Source organism: Penicillium hispanicum, assembly GCF_028827665.1.
Source record: "Penicillium hispanicum strain IBT 35686 chromosome Unknown utg000002l_segment0_segment0, whole genome shotgun sequence".
Lineage (NCBI taxonomy): Eukaryota > Fungi > Ascomycota > Eurotiomycetes > Eurotiales > Aspergillaceae > Penicillium > Penicillium hispanicum.
In genome coordinates, this window is record NW_026623194.1 from 1,002,123 (window position 1) to 1,020,708 (window position 18,586).

The 18,586-nt window shown below is 35.3% G+C and overlaps 4 protein-coding genes across 4 annotated transcripts; 2 read left to right on the plus strand and 2 right to left on the minus strand.

Annotated features, from left to right (window-relative positions):
• Window positions 1-580: 580 nt before the first annotated feature.
• N7459_002133 (RNA-binding protein) lies at window positions 581-1,679 on the minus strand (the record flags this gene model as incomplete). The annotated part of the gene is made up of 5 exons (XM_056941318.1): window positions 581-633; window positions 685-1,060; window positions 1,115-1,214; window positions 1,266-1,322; window positions 1,597-1,679. 5 exons carry the CDS (start codon window positions 1,677-1,679, stop codon window positions 581-583), a joined length of 669 nt encoding a protein of 222 aa, XP_056803173.1.
• Window positions 1,680-2,602: 923 nt separating this feature from the next.
• Window positions 2,603-5,320, plus strand: N7459_002134 (putative mitochondrial carrier protein; the record flags this gene model as incomplete). The annotated part of the gene is made up of 9 exons (XM_056941319.1): window positions 2,603-2,707; window positions 2,771-3,088; window positions 3,196-3,471; window positions 3,526-3,662; window positions 3,720-3,931; window positions 4,391-4,483; window positions 4,603-4,707; window positions 4,800-5,167; window positions 5,243-5,320. 9 exons carry the CDS (start codon window positions 2,603-2,605, stop codon window positions 5,318-5,320), a joined length of 1,692 nt encoding a protein of 563 aa, XP_056803174.1.
• A 307-nt stretch (window positions 5,321-5,627) lies between these two features.
• N7459_002135 (glutamate-5-semialdehyde dehydrogenase) lies at window positions 5,628-7,129 on the minus strand (the record flags this gene model as incomplete). Its single annotated transcript, XM_056941320.1, has 3 exons — window positions 5,628-6,541; window positions 6,612-6,773; window positions 6,829-7,129. 3 exons carry the CDS (start codon window positions 7,127-7,129, stop codon window positions 5,628-5,630), a joined length of 1,377 nt encoding a protein of 458 aa, XP_056803175.1.
• A 411-nt stretch (window positions 7,130-7,540) lies between these two features.
• N7459_002136 (putative COP9 subunit 3) lies at window positions 7,541-9,295 on the plus strand (the record flags this gene model as incomplete). The annotated part of the gene is made up of 4 exons (XM_056941321.1): window positions 7,541-7,708; window positions 8,081-8,533; window positions 8,598-8,750; window positions 8,807-9,295. 4 exons carry the CDS (start codon window positions 7,541-7,543, stop codon window positions 9,293-9,295), a joined length of 1,263 nt encoding a protein of 420 aa, XP_056803176.1.
• Between the last annotated feature and the right edge of the window lie 9,291 nt (window positions 9,296-18,586).

Consider the following 18,586-nt stretch of genomic DNA (forward strand, 5'->3'; position numbering starts at 1 on the left):
TAGGTGACATCTTCCAAGTGCTTCTGCCCAACCCTACGGGTCACCCGGCACATACAACTCTACAAGGGGGTGCTCCCAAAGATAGCCACATCCTCGAACAGACTCCGGCTGGTCGTATAGGGCGGGGAGTGAGAAATGGAGAACCGCTTTGAAATTAAATCTGCGCACAAGACGGAAGGCGGACGGTATTCATCGAGGAAAACGCAAGGACGAGAGACGGGCGAGGACTTCAACACGATCGCTCGACGTTCGGTTCGGTGGAATCCGAGCTGCTGACCAGGATAAATACCAACACCCACAAAGGAAAGGAAAGGGGGAGAAGTTGACACGTTCATGGAGCCCCAGCCAGAAAGCGCCGTCAGGTGATGCCTCGACAGGTCAAACTGGGGTTTCATGGAAGAAAAAACACGGGTAAGCGACAAATATCAATACCTGAGAGCCTGAACCGGCCATACAAATCTCACAGGCTTTCCTCTTTCCGTTCATCTGAAGCCAATGGCACCCACACGGGAAGCGAACCGATCGGCTAATAATCTCGGCATGGGAGACGCGGCTCGGTAGATGATGGCACCCAGTGGATCTACTCAGCAGTATCAAGCTCGTCATGAGCAGAGGGAACGGGGTCCAGGGGTACTGAAATCTGTGAGCTAATAGACAATTTATTGGATGAACAGGCTGACATACCTTTCCTATCTTCACCATTCGGGGCATTCTCACGCTCTTCATCACGGCGTTCCCGGTCGTCATCGCGACGCTCTCGGTCATCCTTGATGTCACGGTCCCGATCTTCAGGGCTGCGAGAGCGATCACGAGAGCGCTCGCGATCACGGTCACGACGATCATGATCACGATCACGTCGATCATAGTCGCGATCCCGACGGTCGTAGTCGCGATCGTGACGATCGTAGTCTCGCTCATACCGATCGTCGCGACGAGGAGAGTAGTCACCACGGCCACGTCGAGGCGAGGGAGAACGGCCGCGGCGGGGAGGTGTACGATCACGACGACGATCACGACCAGAATCAAACCGCCAAGACGCAGAAGGCGGAGTACGCGCCCACTAGGGGGGTGTCAAATTCGGCGACATCTCGCAAACGGAAGAGTATAAGCTCACCTCTATTTTCAGCAAATCGTCGCGGCCAATACGCTTGTTGTGCATTTCATGGTAGGCATCATCGGCATCGCGACGGCTCTCGTATTCGACAAAAGCAAAGCTAACCGCCCGTCAGGGAAGAGGATAAATAGACGGACAACACTGCACTTACAGTCGGCTCGACGGTGTGCGTGGTGCCGGGATGTCACAGCGAACCAGGCGACCGTAGCTGTGAGTATCATCAGTCCGACTGAATCGCTATTTTCAAATGAGAGAAAAGGGTGTAATAACAGATGACCATTGACCAAGGACCAGCATTCGCAGAGGGCTTCAATGGAGAAGACAGGCTTTTCCACCACCGCGATACCATCACACAGACCCATTACCATGGGTTTTCGGTGAGAAGATCATCGTATCGCTCGGATGGAGGATTTGAGGGGTTTGAGGAGTGTAGGGATCGGGAATCGTGGGTGCAGCAACGCAGAGGTGTGGGCGTCACGTACCGTTCGAATTCGTAGGCTAGATCTCGAGCTCGGGTGCCATGGCCAAAGCCGGTGACATAGAGAGTAGTTCCTGCACGAGACATGGCGCAAATATCGAGTCGGCGATGGCAGGTGAGAAGGAAGAGGAGAGAGAAGGCCGCTAGAGGAGGTCAAGCACACGAAGGGGGAAGAAGTATTAAAGGTCTGAAGGACGGTGGGTACGGGTACGGGCGTCCACAGATACCAAAAACGCCAATGATGAAAGCGGGAGGAAAAGATGTGACCGACACGAATGGCCTTCAATCGCCAGAAAGGGGCATGAATTCAGATATTCTGTAGCAAGGAAACTCATCCTAACCAGTATCTAGGGATCTGGGAGCTTCCGGGAGCCTGGCGGCTTGGTCTATGAATAAACATCTGGTGAACAGGTGGCACCCCCATGCCTCCTCGGGAGGTACCGTAGACGTCGGCAGTTCGGGATGATGTGCATTATTTGCTCTCCAAACACCTCATCCTGCCCCCCTCAGAAATCTTTCTTGCTCCTTCGGTACACGATTCTACCTCTTTGATCTTCAGCCTGGACTTTCTCTGGCTTCCTCGAGCAGCACTGGAATCAAAACCGTACTGGAGACTTCAACCCCTTTGTGATTGATCTAATTTTGGTCCTAACCTTCGTGTTCTCTTTTTTCTCACCCCAGCCCGTTGAGGTTCCAAGCAAAACGGGACAGAACAGAAGATAACAGACAACTGCCGTTGGGTCTATGTGTTCAAGAATGGACCTGTAGGATTCCCAGGCGATAATACGGACACCTTCATGGCCAGCGTGACGCGCCCGATTCGGATTCCTTGAGCTTGATTCTTTATTCGGCCCTCCATACCATCTCCCTGGGCGTCGACCATCCGGAACCGCGCTATCGAGCCCGAGCTAGAGATAGAGAGAACGGGCGCACAAGAGGAGTGTAACCCTCGATTAGTGTCTTGCTTGTCCGTTACTTGGCTCATCAATTTCGACCTGCATGCCAACAAAATGAGCCTCAATCGCCAAGATGCGTCTCAGAAAGACGGGTTGAGTGAGGCTACGAAGCCTACGCTGCAAAATCTCCAGCTGCCCTCGCCCCCTAGCCCGGTCAGGGTTGGTTGGATCAAAATCTGGAAGTTGTCTTTGCCTGGCTGCTAATTCCTGGACATTTGCTAGGAGCCCACCCATGAGCCGTCGCCTTTGTTACACCGAATCAAAAATAAGCTAGCCGAGCCAGTCGTCGCCGCATTTATGGCCGGGGGAGTTGCCGGTGCGGTTTCCCGGACCATAGTGTCACCGTTGGAACGGTTGAAAATCCTACTCCAAATCCAAAGCGTTGGGCGGGAGGAGTACAAATTGTCCATCTGGCGCGCCCTGGTGAAAATGGGACGGGAAGAGGGCTGGCGAGGCTTCATGCGCGGAAATGGGACCAATTGTATCCGCATTATCCCCTACTCTGCCGTGCAGTTTGGAAGCTATAACTTTTACAAGAAGGTTAGCTATCATAAACTGCTTGCACCACATTCGATAACCCTACATACATGTTCTTCGTGGTCTTGCCTTCTTTCCTATGCGCTGGAACCGGTGCTAACAAGCGATAGTTTGTTGAGTCTCCTGACGGTGATATGTCTGCTGCCCGTCGCCTAGTCTGCGGAGGTGCTGCGGGTATTACTTCGGTCACGGTTACATACCCTCTGGATATTGTTCGCACGCGGCTTTCAATCCAGTCAGCTTCGTTTGCAGACCTTGGAAAGCGTGACCCCTCGGAAAAGCTACCAGGCATGTTCACTACCATGGTGGTAATCTACAAGAATGAAGGCGGTATGGTTGCGCTTTATCGCGGAATAGTTCCAACTGTCGCCGGTGTGGCGCCTTATGTGAGATTGGATACTTCCCATCTGTCAACGATGTCAAGCTGACTATCCTACCAGGTCGGTCTGAATTTCATGACTTATGAATCAGTGCGAAGGTACTTGACACCGGAAGGAGAGAAAAACCCCACTCCGTCCCGGAAATTATTAGCCGGGGCTATTTCCGGGGCGGTAGCCCAAACCTGCACATACCCCTTGTGAGTCTTCTCTGCATCAAAACTATTATGTAGACAGAAAGGCCTGATCCTGCTTAGTGATGTCCTACGGCGCCGTTTTCAAATCAATACTATGTCTGGAATGGGCTACCAATACTCGTCTATATGGGATGCAGTGCGAGTTATTGTGGCTGAGGAAGGCGGGCGAGGGCTTTTCAAGGGGATCGGGCCCAATTTGCTCAAGGTGGCCCCAAGTATGGCCAGCAGCTGGCTGAGCTTTGAGCTCACCCGGGATCTCTTGGTCGGCATGAGTAATAGAGACGATTAGTTGCAGATATACCTAGACATGCTGTTCTGTGATCTTTTCCTAGCTGTTGTATTTTTTTATAATTCGGAGATCCTAAAGAAACCTCTCCGTTAGGAGCCGCTGTGTATAAATTGATACCAATAATCAGTCCAGCCGATCTTATCCCGGGCATGTCCTTGTTTTGAAATCGCTCAAAAAACGTAGGCTATCCGGGTGCCAAGTTCTCCCATTATTGCATGGGCGGGTAGGACCAAAATCCGCCCAACGGCCTGGATCCATATATATGGTGCAGGCCTCCAGGCGGCCCCGGGGGTGTACCAGGCTTAGCTAATCGCCTTGGGTCTACCTCGGGAGTACACAGGTACTTATGTACTTCCCGCGGCGTCAGAAAAAGGAAATGTCATGTGACTATGCATTCTATATTAGGAATAGTGTAGGGCTAAACCCACACACACCCGCGCAGCCGAAAGTCCAAGACCAAAAACCTCCTACACTTTCCATACGGGTGCGACAGCAAGCCATCTTTCAGGTGTTCAATTCATACCAGCAGCCATGGGTATGTCCCTCCCTTCTCCATATCGTATGCATCAACACAGGTTGGTGCGATCGAGTCTTGAATCTGCTGTTCCCTCTCTCGCTCTTTACCCAAAGCTAACGACGGCTCGAAATTCTTAGGTATCGACTTGGACCGTCACCATGTGCGCAGCACCCACCGCAAGGCTCCCAAGAGTGACAATGTTTACCTGCAGGTGCTGGTGAAGCTGTACCGCTTCCTGGCTCGTACGAACTCCCCTCCGACCCCGTCGCTAGCATGCTATGCACATTGTGAAGGCAACCCGTTTGGAGCGAAACTGACCTGGCATACCTAACAGGCCGCACGGAGTCGAACTTCAACAAGGCTGTTCTTCGTCGTCTCTTTATGTCGCGCATCAACCGCCCCCCTGTCTCGCTCTCGCGCATCGCCTCGAATGTCACTGAGGCCCAGAAGGGAAAGACTGTGGTTGTGATTGGTACTATCACCGACGACAACCGCCTCCTGACCATCCCTAAGCTGTCGGTTGCTGCCCTGCGCTTCACTGCCACCGCTCGCGCCCGCATTGAGAAGGCTGGTGGTGAGATTCTCACTCTGGATCAACTTGCCCTGCGTGCTCCCACCGGTGCCAACACTCTGCTCCTCCGAGGCCCCAAGAATGCCCGCGAGGCCGTCAAGCACTTCGGATTTGGCCCTCACTCTCACAAGGTACGTGGCACGTTTATTAGTGGCCAAGTGCACTACATGTTTTCAGATCACTAATATCATGTTGGAATCAAACAGAAGCCTTACGTGGCAAGCAAGGGTCGCAAGTTCGAGCGGGCCCGTGGCCGCAGACGCTCCAAGGGTTTCAAGGTCTAAAATACCTTGTGGGGATGGTGATACCGGTCTGGCAGTGCGCATTTGTCGTGGTGGGTCTCTGGTCGCATCGAATAATTGGGTGTCTAAAAGTCTCGCTCAGTGCGGCCGAAGACCCCGAGTCGATGTACTTGAAGAGGCAAAATTGTTTTGGCTGGGCCGGGGGGAATTAGAATCTACGATGGAAGAGAGGCGCAAAAGAGAAAAATGCACCCGGCTTAGTCCTCATCTCTTCTTTACGACTGCGAAACGTCCAAAAACAATTATTGTCAGATTCCTTTTTATTTTGCTGTAGATGATGGCTCAGCCACTACTGGTTGATAGGAAGACAAGTATGTAGGTACTTGCGGCCAGCTGGGCCGTCATGGTAATCCCCAGCTCCGTGACCATTGCCTCGGATCAAGTACTTGTAGATGGTCAAACCCTCGAGTCCGACAGGGCCTCGAGAATGGATTTTGTTGGTGCTGATACCCACCTCAGTTCCAAATCCGTACCGCATACCATCGGCAAATCGAGAAGAGGCGTTCCAGAATACGCCTGCGCTATCGATGCCGCTCATGAACAAGTTGGCAAGCTCTCGAGATTCAGTCAATATGATATCGGTATGCTTGGAAGAATGAACATTGATATGTGCGATGGCAGCATCAACTGCTGATGTGGGAGAATCAGTTGAAGGAATTGTCTTGACGGCCAACACCAAGTCCAAGAATTCTGTGTTGTAATCAGCCTCGGTGGCAGATTGCACCTGTGAGCACTTATCGGCAGAAAGCGTCTTTGTCAAGACAGCTCTCGATGCGGCATCACAACGAAGAGACACTCCCTTATCCAATAAAGCCAGGGCAACCGCCGGGAAGATGGTTTCAAGGATTCCTTCATGGACGAGAAGAGTTTCCAGCGCGTTACATGCCGCTGGATAGTCTGTTTTCGAATCCACGATCACTTTCACAGCGACGTCGATGTTTGCATCCGAATGGATGTAGGCAGAGCAGAGGCCGTCCGCGTGGCCAAGTACTGGAATCTTCGTGTTTTCCTTCACAAAACGGACCAGATCATTAGATCCGCGGGGAATGACGAGGTCAATCAGCGAGTCCTGAGCTAAAAGAGATGACACAACATCGCGCGTCTTGACCAGCTGGATGGAAGATACTGGAACCTGGGAGCCTGCGATGGCTTCCGAGACAACGTTTGCTATAGCAGCAAAAGATTCCATGGATTCTTTCCCGCCTATTTCCGACAGATCAATACTCGCGACATCCTACGCGAAGGGTGAAAGGTGAGAAGGGGACGACCATACCTTTCAGAATAGCAGCGTTGCCGGACTTGATGGCCAGCGCAGCAATATTCGCGATCACCTCAGGCCGTGCCTCGAAGATGATCAGCAAGACTCCAATTGGACAGCTGACCCTCTCCAGGCTGAGTCCTTCGTCTAAAAGAGTTCGCAGCGTCACTTTGCCAACTGTACCCTCATGTCAGATCAGCTAAGTGAGTTTTCGACAGCGGGATATGCTTACCAGGATCTTCTAACGCCCGGACGTTCAAAATTCCTTCTAGCATGTCATCATATTTGCCAGGCCGCGACAAATCAAGTCTTTTCAAGACGCTGTGGTTGAGGGAGCCGCTATCGGCAGCCCGAGTGGCTGCCTCAACATCCTTGGCATTGGCGGCGAGAATTGTGCCTCGGTTTTCATGTAAGGCTTTATGTAATACCGTGAGAGCTTGATTGCGAGCCGCAGTGGGTAGGGTTGCAAGGTGACGAGAGGCGAGTGATGCGCTGCGAGCCACATCCACTGCCGCGGATTCAGTCAGCGACATTTGGGGGGGGGATTGTGGTGGAAGATTGCCAAAATTCGAGGGTTACGAATGAATGCGAGGTTCGGCTGTAAAGTTTCAAGGACAAAATAAAGAGTGTGGACAAAACAGGGATCAGTGGGAAGTGGTACACAGAGAACAAATGAGTCAGGTCTTTTTTCCCCAAGTGGAGGGGCATATGTCTGAGCGGTGGGGGAAGGGCGATCCACTCCGTGGTTGAAGCTTCACGCGATTCCAGAGCTTCTTCTCGCTCTGCCATCTCAACTTGAGACCGCTCCTACTGATTATTTGATTTCTCCCTTACTGAAACTGGTCCATCTTTTAACATCAAACAGAACCTACCACTCACCAGGCCACTCTTCAAGAATTTCTGGATTTGTGACGTCCATCGTGTAACTGCCTTCCGTCTTCCACATGGCCGCCATTTCAGATCTTATCTCTGCCTCTACGGCCATTCAGAACTCCACGGGCCTGTCGAAGGAGAGTTTCGATTGTCAGATCCGCGAACATATCGCGTTCATCCGGCAGTCGCTCTCTACCAAAGCGCTGAGCTCTCTTCTCAGTGACGAGACCGCTCTTGATGTGAGCAATACCATACAGTTTGGTTTATAATCTATTATGCATGAGAACTAATTTGCTAACAATATTTTCTGGTGTAGCAATTCAATCCATCAAAGGATTCTCTGACTTATCTGCTTCTTCTCCACCTACAAATCCAAACTCTCCAGGGGGTATCAGGCCAGGCATTGCCCGTGGACCTGTTCCCTGGGGGGAAACTTTGGTCAAGAGCTGCCTGCTTTCTTCAGACTTTCAATCGTGTTCAGGTCAGATATGTGGGCCACGAATGGCGCCAACTTGTTGAGCTCGTAGGAGAAGCTGCACAAGCCGCTGCGAAGGCAAGGCTCCTTTTCCTCTTTCGAGATGTCTCTGGTCTAGTAATCTGACTTTGTGTAGCCACTCTTGGCCGCTCGACTGATTAGGGATGCAATGTTGCGTCTCGATCCATCATGTGCGGTTTTTACGTCAACTCATCTTCTCCTTGTCCAGCTCTGTCTTCACGCTCGGGCCTACGCCTGTGCGTTGCCAGTGCTAGAAAGGCATATTTGTCATATCCCTGGCCCAGACAGTATCGATCCTTCCACACCCTCTACAGTACTCTGTGAGGAAGACAATACCAGTTTGACATTCATGGCCAACGGCACTGGGTTCTCGTCTAGGTTGTCCTACCGGGACTACCTACGGTACTTCCTCTACAGTGGCATGGTATATATGGCGCTGAAGGAGTGGCGTAAGGCATTGAATTTCTTGGGTACTGTGATCTCAATCCCTACCACCAGCTCCATGAGTCTTGTTATGGTCGAAGCCTACAAAAAATGGATACTGGTAGGCTTGCTTGACAAGGGAAAGGTGAGTAATGACTTGGTTTGACAAGAAATCAACATTCTGTGTTCGCTGATAGTTTCTGGGTTAGCTATGCTCCCCACCGAACATGACAGCCTCCCATATGACCAAGATGTATCATTCACTTGCTAGGCCCTACGTCAACCTTGGTCATGCGTTTGAAAGTGGTGATATACTAAGGCTGCAGGCTGAAGTAGGTGCTGGTCAGGATATCTGGTGTGCAGTGAGTGTTGTACCGCCTGACTTCTGGGTTTCTTGGTTTGCTGACGGGTTTTATAGGATAACAATATGAGCCTGGTGACGCAGGTGGTGAAGGCTTTCTCGGCTCACACATTGATTGGAACCAAAAAGATTTTTGCCGCTTTAACAGTGGCTGAGATCTCGGAACAAGCACCGTCGCTGCCTCTAGATGGTGAACAGGCTGAGTCGACTATAGCATCTCTGATCATGTCTGGAGCTATGGATGCTACTTTGGTACATCCACCTAGACAGGCTGGTGAGACTATGCTGCGATTCCCCGCTAATCCTTCCTTTGCTCAGCTATCCCGCGAATTTGATCTGCGAGCGTACCTCGATAAAGAGGCGTACTCATTGGGGAGACTGATGGGTAACCTCACGCAGAGTAGTCATAGATTAGGCCTAAGTGATGAATTTGTCGATGGTTTACAAAAAGGTCAACAGTGGGCTGGGGATGGTAATACAGGTTTGGCAATGGTGGGGAATATGGGAGTTGAAATGGAGGAAGATATTATGGGTGACTTATCATAGAGACTAACTCCGAATTCTCGCTTGGTCCTGCTTGATCTAGTCTTTTGGTATATTATAAAATAGGTCTTGATATATTAGTAGGTTTTATGGGTGAATAGCACAGTGGTAGGGCGCTATTGGAAACCCACTAAATTTAGGGCTATGATGCGTTATAATGCTTAGGGGCGCATATAATCACCTATTATATCATCCTAACTTGGCAAAATCGTTTTTTTTTTTTTTTTGGAATATCTTGCTAATATAGGGCTTTTGGGCCTTGTGAATTTGTTCAAATTTAACATATCTTTAGGGCTATCAATTCATCCTAATTTTATTAGGGTAGATTATAGCTATCATAGGTAGTATATAAAATATATAATAAACTTTTTAATATATTAATTATAGAAGCTAAAAAATCCAAATTAACTAAAATCTCTAATTTATTACTCCTAGATCATAGAGCTAAATCTCTTTTTAAGTATTAATAAATTAAAATATATAAAAACAACTCTTTCTTGGCAAAATCGTTTTCTTGGAATATCTCGCCAACGTGGGGCTTTTAGGCCTTAAGAACTTATTCAATTTTAAGCTATCCTTAGCGCTATCGATCGATCCTAATATTATTAGGATAGATTATAGCTGTTATTAGTGGTATATAAAATATATAAATACTGCCTATTCTGCTAGGAAAAAATATATAATAACCTCTGATTGGCCTATAAATAAATATCGCTAATATAGATAATATCACTTATAGTGTATATTGTGTGTTTACTAGAATTAAGAATAATAGCTTTTTGGTTAATAACTATATTATCTATTTTATTTAGGGAGTTAAGTAATACGCGCTAAATACCTATAAGGGTAATATAGGATTAATACTATAGATATATAAAATCTTAGAGAAGATCTCTAAAGTAACCTTATAGCTTAATTACTAAATAGAAACTATTAAGAAGTTAATTAAATTAGCTTTCTAAGTAAGTACTTTTAAATCTAACTTAATTAGATTTTTAGTAACTTTTTAGAATATTATACTATATATATAGAATTAGTAGTAATAAGTCCTTTTAAATAGGTTTATACCTTTCTTTTAATGTATTAGTAATATTAAACTTTAGGAAGACTAAGAGGTTATTATTAAAATTAGAGATAATAGTATTTAGTAGAAGCTATAAGGATTAATAGTAAGTTAGTTAGTAGAAGCTATAAAGAGGGTATGTAAGTTAGTTATTAAGTAGAAGAACTTTACTACCTTTATTAAAGGGGTATAGTGTCACGCACTGGCCGATTGTCCACTGCTGTGTTAGCCTCGCTACCTTAAAGGTAATACTTCTCTTGGTAGCCACAGTCCCCCTAAGCTTGCCTGTCTCTTATTACTACTGCCTACCCAGCCTTATATAGGCTTAGAGTCTATAAGGTGCTTATCCTAAAAGGTATATTAATTAGGGGCGCTGATTAAGTTAGTTGTTTAGAGATTATTATTACTAAGTGAGCTCTTAGGGTCGTTGGATATTAGTTAGGGTATTAAGTAATATAAAGTTAACTAAGAATAAATAGTATTCTAATCTAGGTATTCTAAATAACAATAAATAATTAAATATGAAGAACTAAATATATATTAGTAAATAAGCGTCTTTATATATTTAGTCCTTTATATTCTTTTAATAGGATTTAATCCTATCTTTTTAATATATCTATCCTATTCTCTTAATAGGATTATCCTATTTCTTTAATAAGATTATTTTATCTTTTTATTAGGACTAGTTATATAACTCTTTATCTAAATCCTAATCTAAAGGTTTCCTTATATAACTCCTAAGTTAATTAGTTATTACTTCTTTATTTTTATACCTTAATATATTACTAATACTAGATTTATAATATTATTCCTTTTTTTTAGGTCTTTATCTTAAAGACTCTTAAAGATAATAGCCTTTATTAGTAAATAATCTTTTTTTTATCTATTCTTACTATATTTTTTAACTATATCTCTCTTTAAAATTTCTAACTATAAACTTTATTAGTTAATTAAATATAAAGGTTTTAAATCCTTTATCCCCTATTCTTATTATATTTCTTTTAATTAAATTTATATTTAATCTAGATATTTTTTTTATTATATTAATTATATTTATATTAGTGGTTATATAAAATATAATATACTAAAAAAGTCTTTTTTTAATACTAAATAGTATTATTTACTTTAGTTTTAATTATTTTTTAATAATAAAGAGGAGATTATTTTTACTAAGCTAATATACTTATATAAATAAACGAAATTACTAAAGAAATATATAGGTAATTTTATTATATATAAATATAAAAATATTACTAAGCTAGAAAAGCTTAAATATTAAGAAAATAAAGAGTTAATTATATTAAAAAAATATACTAGAGCTATCTATTAAAAAGATTATTCTATAGAGAGTACTTATACTATTGAGAAAATATGGTACTGTAGATAACCACTATTCCTATAGACTAAAAGGTCTAGGAATAAAACTATCTAAATAGTTTTTATCCTACTATAACTTATATATTAATAGGGGTCCTAAGACTATATCCTTCCCTATTAAGAATCAAGCTTAACCTTAAGCTTTTCCTGACTGATTTTTAAAACTTCCTTAGAGCCTAAGGCTAGAATTAAGTAATTTTATTTAGCCTCTATTAGGTCTTTTAGTAGATTAAATCTAGAGGATTATACTTATTAATATATATAACTATTAAATAGTAGTTTACTTAGGGTATTAGAGTAAATCTTAATCTAAGATCTAGTAGCACTTAGATTAAAAGATCTATTAAATAATTAATCTAGTAGTATAATTATCTAATAGGTATAAAATAAATCTAGTAGTATATATCTAGATTTAAATATATAACCCTTAAATTCTAAGTTAGATAGTTTTAAATAAGAAAATATAGTGCTATAGATAACTACTATTCCTATAAACTAAAAGGTCTAGGAATAAAACCATCTGAATAGTTTTATTCTGCTGTAGCTTATATATTAATAAGGGTCCTAAGACCATACTATAAATAAATCTACTCTATCTATTACTAAAGATCTTAATAAAATCTTTATAGCTATATTAAAAGGTTTTACTTTAATATAGTTAATTATATTTATTAATCTAATAAATCTTATAGACTAGACTAATATTGATTTAACACTTTCTTTATTTCTATCCCTAAAATATCTTTTTTACTTTATAATAATACTATTAAACTAGCTAGTAATAGCTTTTTAAGTTTATAATAGATCCCTATATATTCTCTAAGATAAGATACCCTTTTTATTTAATTAAGAATTACTATTAACTATTAAACTAGCTATCTTTTATAATAGTTTTAACCTTATATTTATCTTCTATTTTTTTTAATTTTAATATTAATAATAATTTATATATCTTTTAATACTAATTCTAGTAATAATATATAAAATATTAAATAAATTTACTTTATACTTTTTAGTAATTTTAAATAATAATTAATTAATCCTATTTTTTTTTAATTATAAATAGTATGGTCTTAGGACCCCTATTAATATATAAGCTATAATAGGATAAAACTATTCAGATGGTTTTATTCCTAGACCTTTTAGTTTATAGGAATAGTAGTTATCTATAGCACTATGTTTTCTTAATAGTTTTAGTTTTTTATAGTCTAATTTCTTATTTAGTTATTTTATTTTAATATTTTATTATAGTAAATAGACCTTTTCCTTTTTTTAAGGTTAGGCTCTTTTTTATAGTTTTAGTTATAGTATATTTTTATATATAGGTTAAGAAACTTAATATCTCTTATTATTTATAGATATAATTATTAAATATTAACTATTAATAAATATATTAATTCTATAACTATATAGTTATTTTATAGTTTATTAATTAATAAAGGATTATATTTATAGTTAGTATAAAACAGTGACTCTTCTATAGTTAAATATATTATATTATTATATATAAATTATATAATTAGTAATAGTCTTACTTAGTTATCTTATTAGTAATTTATATAATATTATAAATACTATTCTAGTATTTAGTTTATTTTATTTATTTATTTATTTATTTATTTATTTATAGATAGTAAGTTATTAAAAATCTATAATTAATACCTATTTAGTTTATAAATAATTACTATACTTTACTAGTAAATAGTTTATATTTATTTAATATAATTTTTTTAATATCCTATAATTTATAAAGATATATCTTAATAGAATATTTATTATTTATTCTATTATTATTTTCTTAGTTATTAAGATTATATATATATACTTAGTTAATTTATCTATAATAACTATAATTATATTATATCTTTAAGACTTTAATAATTTAATAATAAAGTCTATTATAATCTATTTTTATAGATATATTAGTACTTTACTTTTCTATATTTTCTTATATAATTAATATTTTACTATCTTATCTTACTAATAAATATTATAGGTTATAATATATTATTAAACTTTCTAATATATATTTAAGAAATAATAATTATATAAAATATACCTAATTATTTTCTTAATTCTTATATATTTATATATTAGTATATTATAGTATTATTAAATAAATTTCTTTTTTAGTAGTTAAAATATATAGATTAATTTATAGATTAGAATTAATCTATTATTTTACTTTTTAATTATTTCTTTTAGATCTATATCTAGGATTTCTTATATTTTTATATTATTTTTAATTACCTTTTTAATCTATTTAATCTATTTATTATTTATAACTTTATTAGTTACTAAAAGAACTTAATAATTATATATAAGATTCCTTTTAGTATTTATAGTTAAGATTATAGATATTACTTCTTTAGTCTTTTCTTTATAGTCTAGTTATTAATTTAAAATATCTATTTAGCTATTACTTTTATTATTATAATATTTAATTTTATAATTATATTATATAAAAACTTTTACTTATTTTATTTATCTATAAATTAATTCTTTTATTATTATAAAGAATATTAAATTTTTATAATCTAATTTTATTATTATAGTATATTTTATTTTTTCTAAATATAGTCTTTAAACCCTAAATACTAATATTATAATTAATAGTTCTTTATTATAGGAGTTTAAGGACTTAGGTAAGGGTCTGCCTTAGGCCAGAATAGCACTACTCCTGATCTAGAAGGATACTTTAAATAGATAGGATAAATTAAATTAATCAAAGATAATAGTTCTAGATAGGAAAGCTAGTAGTCTATATAGGGTATAAGAAGAATTATATAATAATAGGGGTAAATAATAGGAAATTAGGATCTATCTAGCTAAATAGCAGTAGAATAGATAATTTAGAATAAATATATAATTTATAATATAATTTCTGTATTATTAAATAGAAAAAAGGGTAGCTAGTCTAAATAGAAAGAGGATTATCCCCTAGATACTAATTTAGCAGAATAGAAAGGTAGAAAGAATAGATGCCTGAAATAATAGGCGGAAAAGGGAAAGGTCTCCGGTTCGAATCCTGGTTAGATCAGAATCAGTAAAATAGATATTCCTGATAGGAATTCTCCAATCTGATAAATATTAATATTATAGCTATTTATAGCTATTTTAATATTTTTTAATATTTACTAGGTTTTAGTATTTACTAATTAATATCTAGTATTAATATCTTAGCTTTCCCTATAATTAACTATATATAGTAATTACTATATAACTAAATATATATACTATATACCTTAGAAGTTACTTTTTTAGTAATAGATAGGAGCCTTAGTATCTTAAAAATATTAACACTAAATAGATATATATTTATACCTTTGCTATTATATTAATATAACCTATATTATCTATATTAGGGCTTATACTATATTTCTTTTATTTATATTACTATATAGACCCTAGGTCTATAGCTTCTTTAATAAAAATAGTATTTTAGGAGGATTTAGATATAAATATTTTATTATATAAGGATATACTTAGATCTAGTAGGGGAGGATATAGTCTAGGAACCTAAGACCTATATAAGTGGTTTCTTTAGTAACTATATACTCCTATACAGTTATATACTTAAGTATTTTTCCCCTTAACTTAGAAATATTATGCTATTCCTTCTCTATAAATCTTAATAATTTAGTTTTATAATAATCTTTTTTTTATTAGTAAAACATTATTTTTAATCTTTATAAAACAAACTTTATATATTAATAAGCTAGATTTAGTATTGTTAAAAAATAAAATAAATATTAAAAATATTAATATTTTTAAAAAGAATATCTTTTTTTATTAATTAATTAATAAAATAAATTTATTTTTATAATAATTTAATACTAACTTAGATATAAATTATTTTCAAAAAAACTAATCTTTTTTTTATTAATTTTTTTATAACTATTTAAAGTTTTATTATAATTAAAAAAATTATTTTTATTTAAATCTTATTTAGTTTTATATTAATCTAAATATTATTTATTTTTTTTTAAATATAATTTTATAGGGTTTTAGCTTTAAATTATTAAAAATTTAAAAAGGGCTTTTTTTTATATAGAAGTTCTTATTTAAAAATATATAATTTTTAAAAAAGCCCTTAATTAAGTTTAAAATACTATAATTATTTTTAGATAATTAAAAGAGAAAAATTAGAAATTATTAAGAATTAAATATCTAAATTATTAAGATAGATAATTTATTAGCTAAATAGAGATAATATAAGATAAAGAATAATTATATCTAATTAAGATAGTAACTGATTCTTATAGAATCTAATTTAGAGATATCTAGGGGTTTTTCTTTCTAATCTAAATTACTAAAGAGTTAATATTAATTTATTATTAATTTAAACTCTTAGTGATTAATAATATAGATTCTAGATTTAAAGCTTCTAGCCTTTTATATAGAATAATAACCTTAGGAATAGGGTTCTCCTATTTTGTTTCCAACCCTTTAGTAACAATATTTTAATAGTCTATCTTTAGTATATTAATAAAAGAGAAGCTATATAGTATATATTATTTAACTGAGGTATAGCTATTAATCTTAGCCACAATAAACTATTATTATAGTATATTATAGTATCAGTAGTAGCTAAATTTATAATTAAGATAGGGACCCTAAAGTAGTTTCTAGTAATAGATACCATAGCTATAAGTAAAGAAGAAGTAGAAAAGGAATAATTAATAGAGCAGTATAATAGAAATAGAAGGATATATAAAATAAGAGGATAGGACTAGGTCTTTTATACTTCTTTAATTACTAATAAATATAGAATTAGCTAATATAGTATAAAAGTAATATATAGATACTAATATATAGATCCTAATATATAGATCTTAAAGGATAAATAAAGGTGATCTAAGGGTAAGAGAGATAATAAGAGAACTATAGTAGTAAAGATACTATTAATAGTAGTGCTAATAATGCTTTTTAATAGAAGGTATAACTATAGGGGCTTAGTGGGTAGTAGGCGGTTAACTCTCTTTTTGCTATTTCCTTTAGTAATTCGATTCTACTATACTTTACTATATAAAATAAGCTGGTTAACTACTTCCACACTATAGGTAGGCTTATAGCACTCCTATATAGCAGTATATATTATAGTAAGCTACAACAGGAATAAGAATTCATTATTATTATCATCAGATTAAAATTAAATTTACTTATTAGATTTATTTATTATATCTATTATTTATTAAGATATTATATTTAATTAAAATAATAAAGATTTTTATAGTCTATAATAATAATAAATTATAGAATTATCTTTAATTTTAGCTTTTATTTTTATAAAATATATATAATTATAAATAGCTTTTTATTATAGATCTTATAATTTAATTTAGTAAAAAAGAATTTCTAAGAGATAAATATATATAAAACTAAATTACTATTATTTTAATACTAAAATAGTATCTTTTTAGTTATTTAGCTTAATATATTAGTTTTAATAATTATCTTATAGTCTTTTCTAAATATACTAATACTAATATAAATATAAATAATTTTTTTATTAAATTTATTATTAATAAAGCTAATAAATTTATAAATTAAAAGATAAATAACTAATAAAAATAAATCCTAAAAATCCCTATATATTATAGACTATTTATAGTACTTTTTATATATAGATAGCTTTTACTTTTTTAGATTAATATAGATATCTTTACTAATATATATAATAAATCTAAGATATTTAATTAATTACTATTTAAATTCTAATTTTTTAATATTATACTATAATTTAATATTTTTTAATTTTTATAATATTTTATCTATTTTTTAGTAATAATATATTAATAATTTATTTAAATATATTATAATATTATTAATATATATAGAAATAAAGTTATTAAGATACTTTTATAATATTTAGTTAATAAATTATTAAGAAATTATTAATATATTAATAAATCTAAATAAGGTAATATTCTATTTAAAAAGTTTATAATATATATAAAATATAGTCTTTTATTTTTTATTTAAAGATATCTAAAGCTTATAAAAATAATAATAATATTTAATTTAATAAACTATTATATTTTAAATCTATTTTTTAAGGTCTCTTAAATTAATAATAAAGGATATTAGTTTTTTATATTTTATTTATTAATTTTACAATAATTAATATAGAATTATATATCTTTTTTTAACTTTTAAACTAATAATACTAAAACTAGTATAGATAATTTATTTATATAAATAAAGTTTTTATCTAAAAGATTAATTAATATCTTTTTTAAATATAGTAATTTTTTTTATTTATACTATACAGAGGCTTATAGGGTAATATCTCTTTACTATTATTTTAATTATATTTTAATAGATTCTTATAGTTAATTTTAACTTAATAAAATAATAATTTCTTTATAAATTATTAGCTAAATACTTTTAATTAAAATTAATACTATTTTAGTAACTTTTCTTTAAATTAATATACTTTTTTAGCTATAAAATATAATTAATATTATCTAATATAACTTTTTTAATTTATATATAATTTTTATAGAAATTATAGTTAAATAATTACTAAATTAATATAGTTAATACTCAAAACAACTCTTTCTTGGCAGAATCGAATTCTTATAATATCTCAATAACCAGAGGTCCTACAACCTTGTTAAAGAGCTTAAATTACCTATAACAACAAAAGCTTTTATCTGATACCTAGTTTATAGGTTAAGATAACTATGATTATAGCTATAGATATAAATACACAAAAACTACCTCCTAAAAAAAGTGCAAAACCTATAGCCCTATAACTATACCACTAATCTAGCACTATCACAATAAAAGAACTAGTATATAGTATATAGATTATTCTAACCTATATTAAAAACTTAGGCCTATACCTT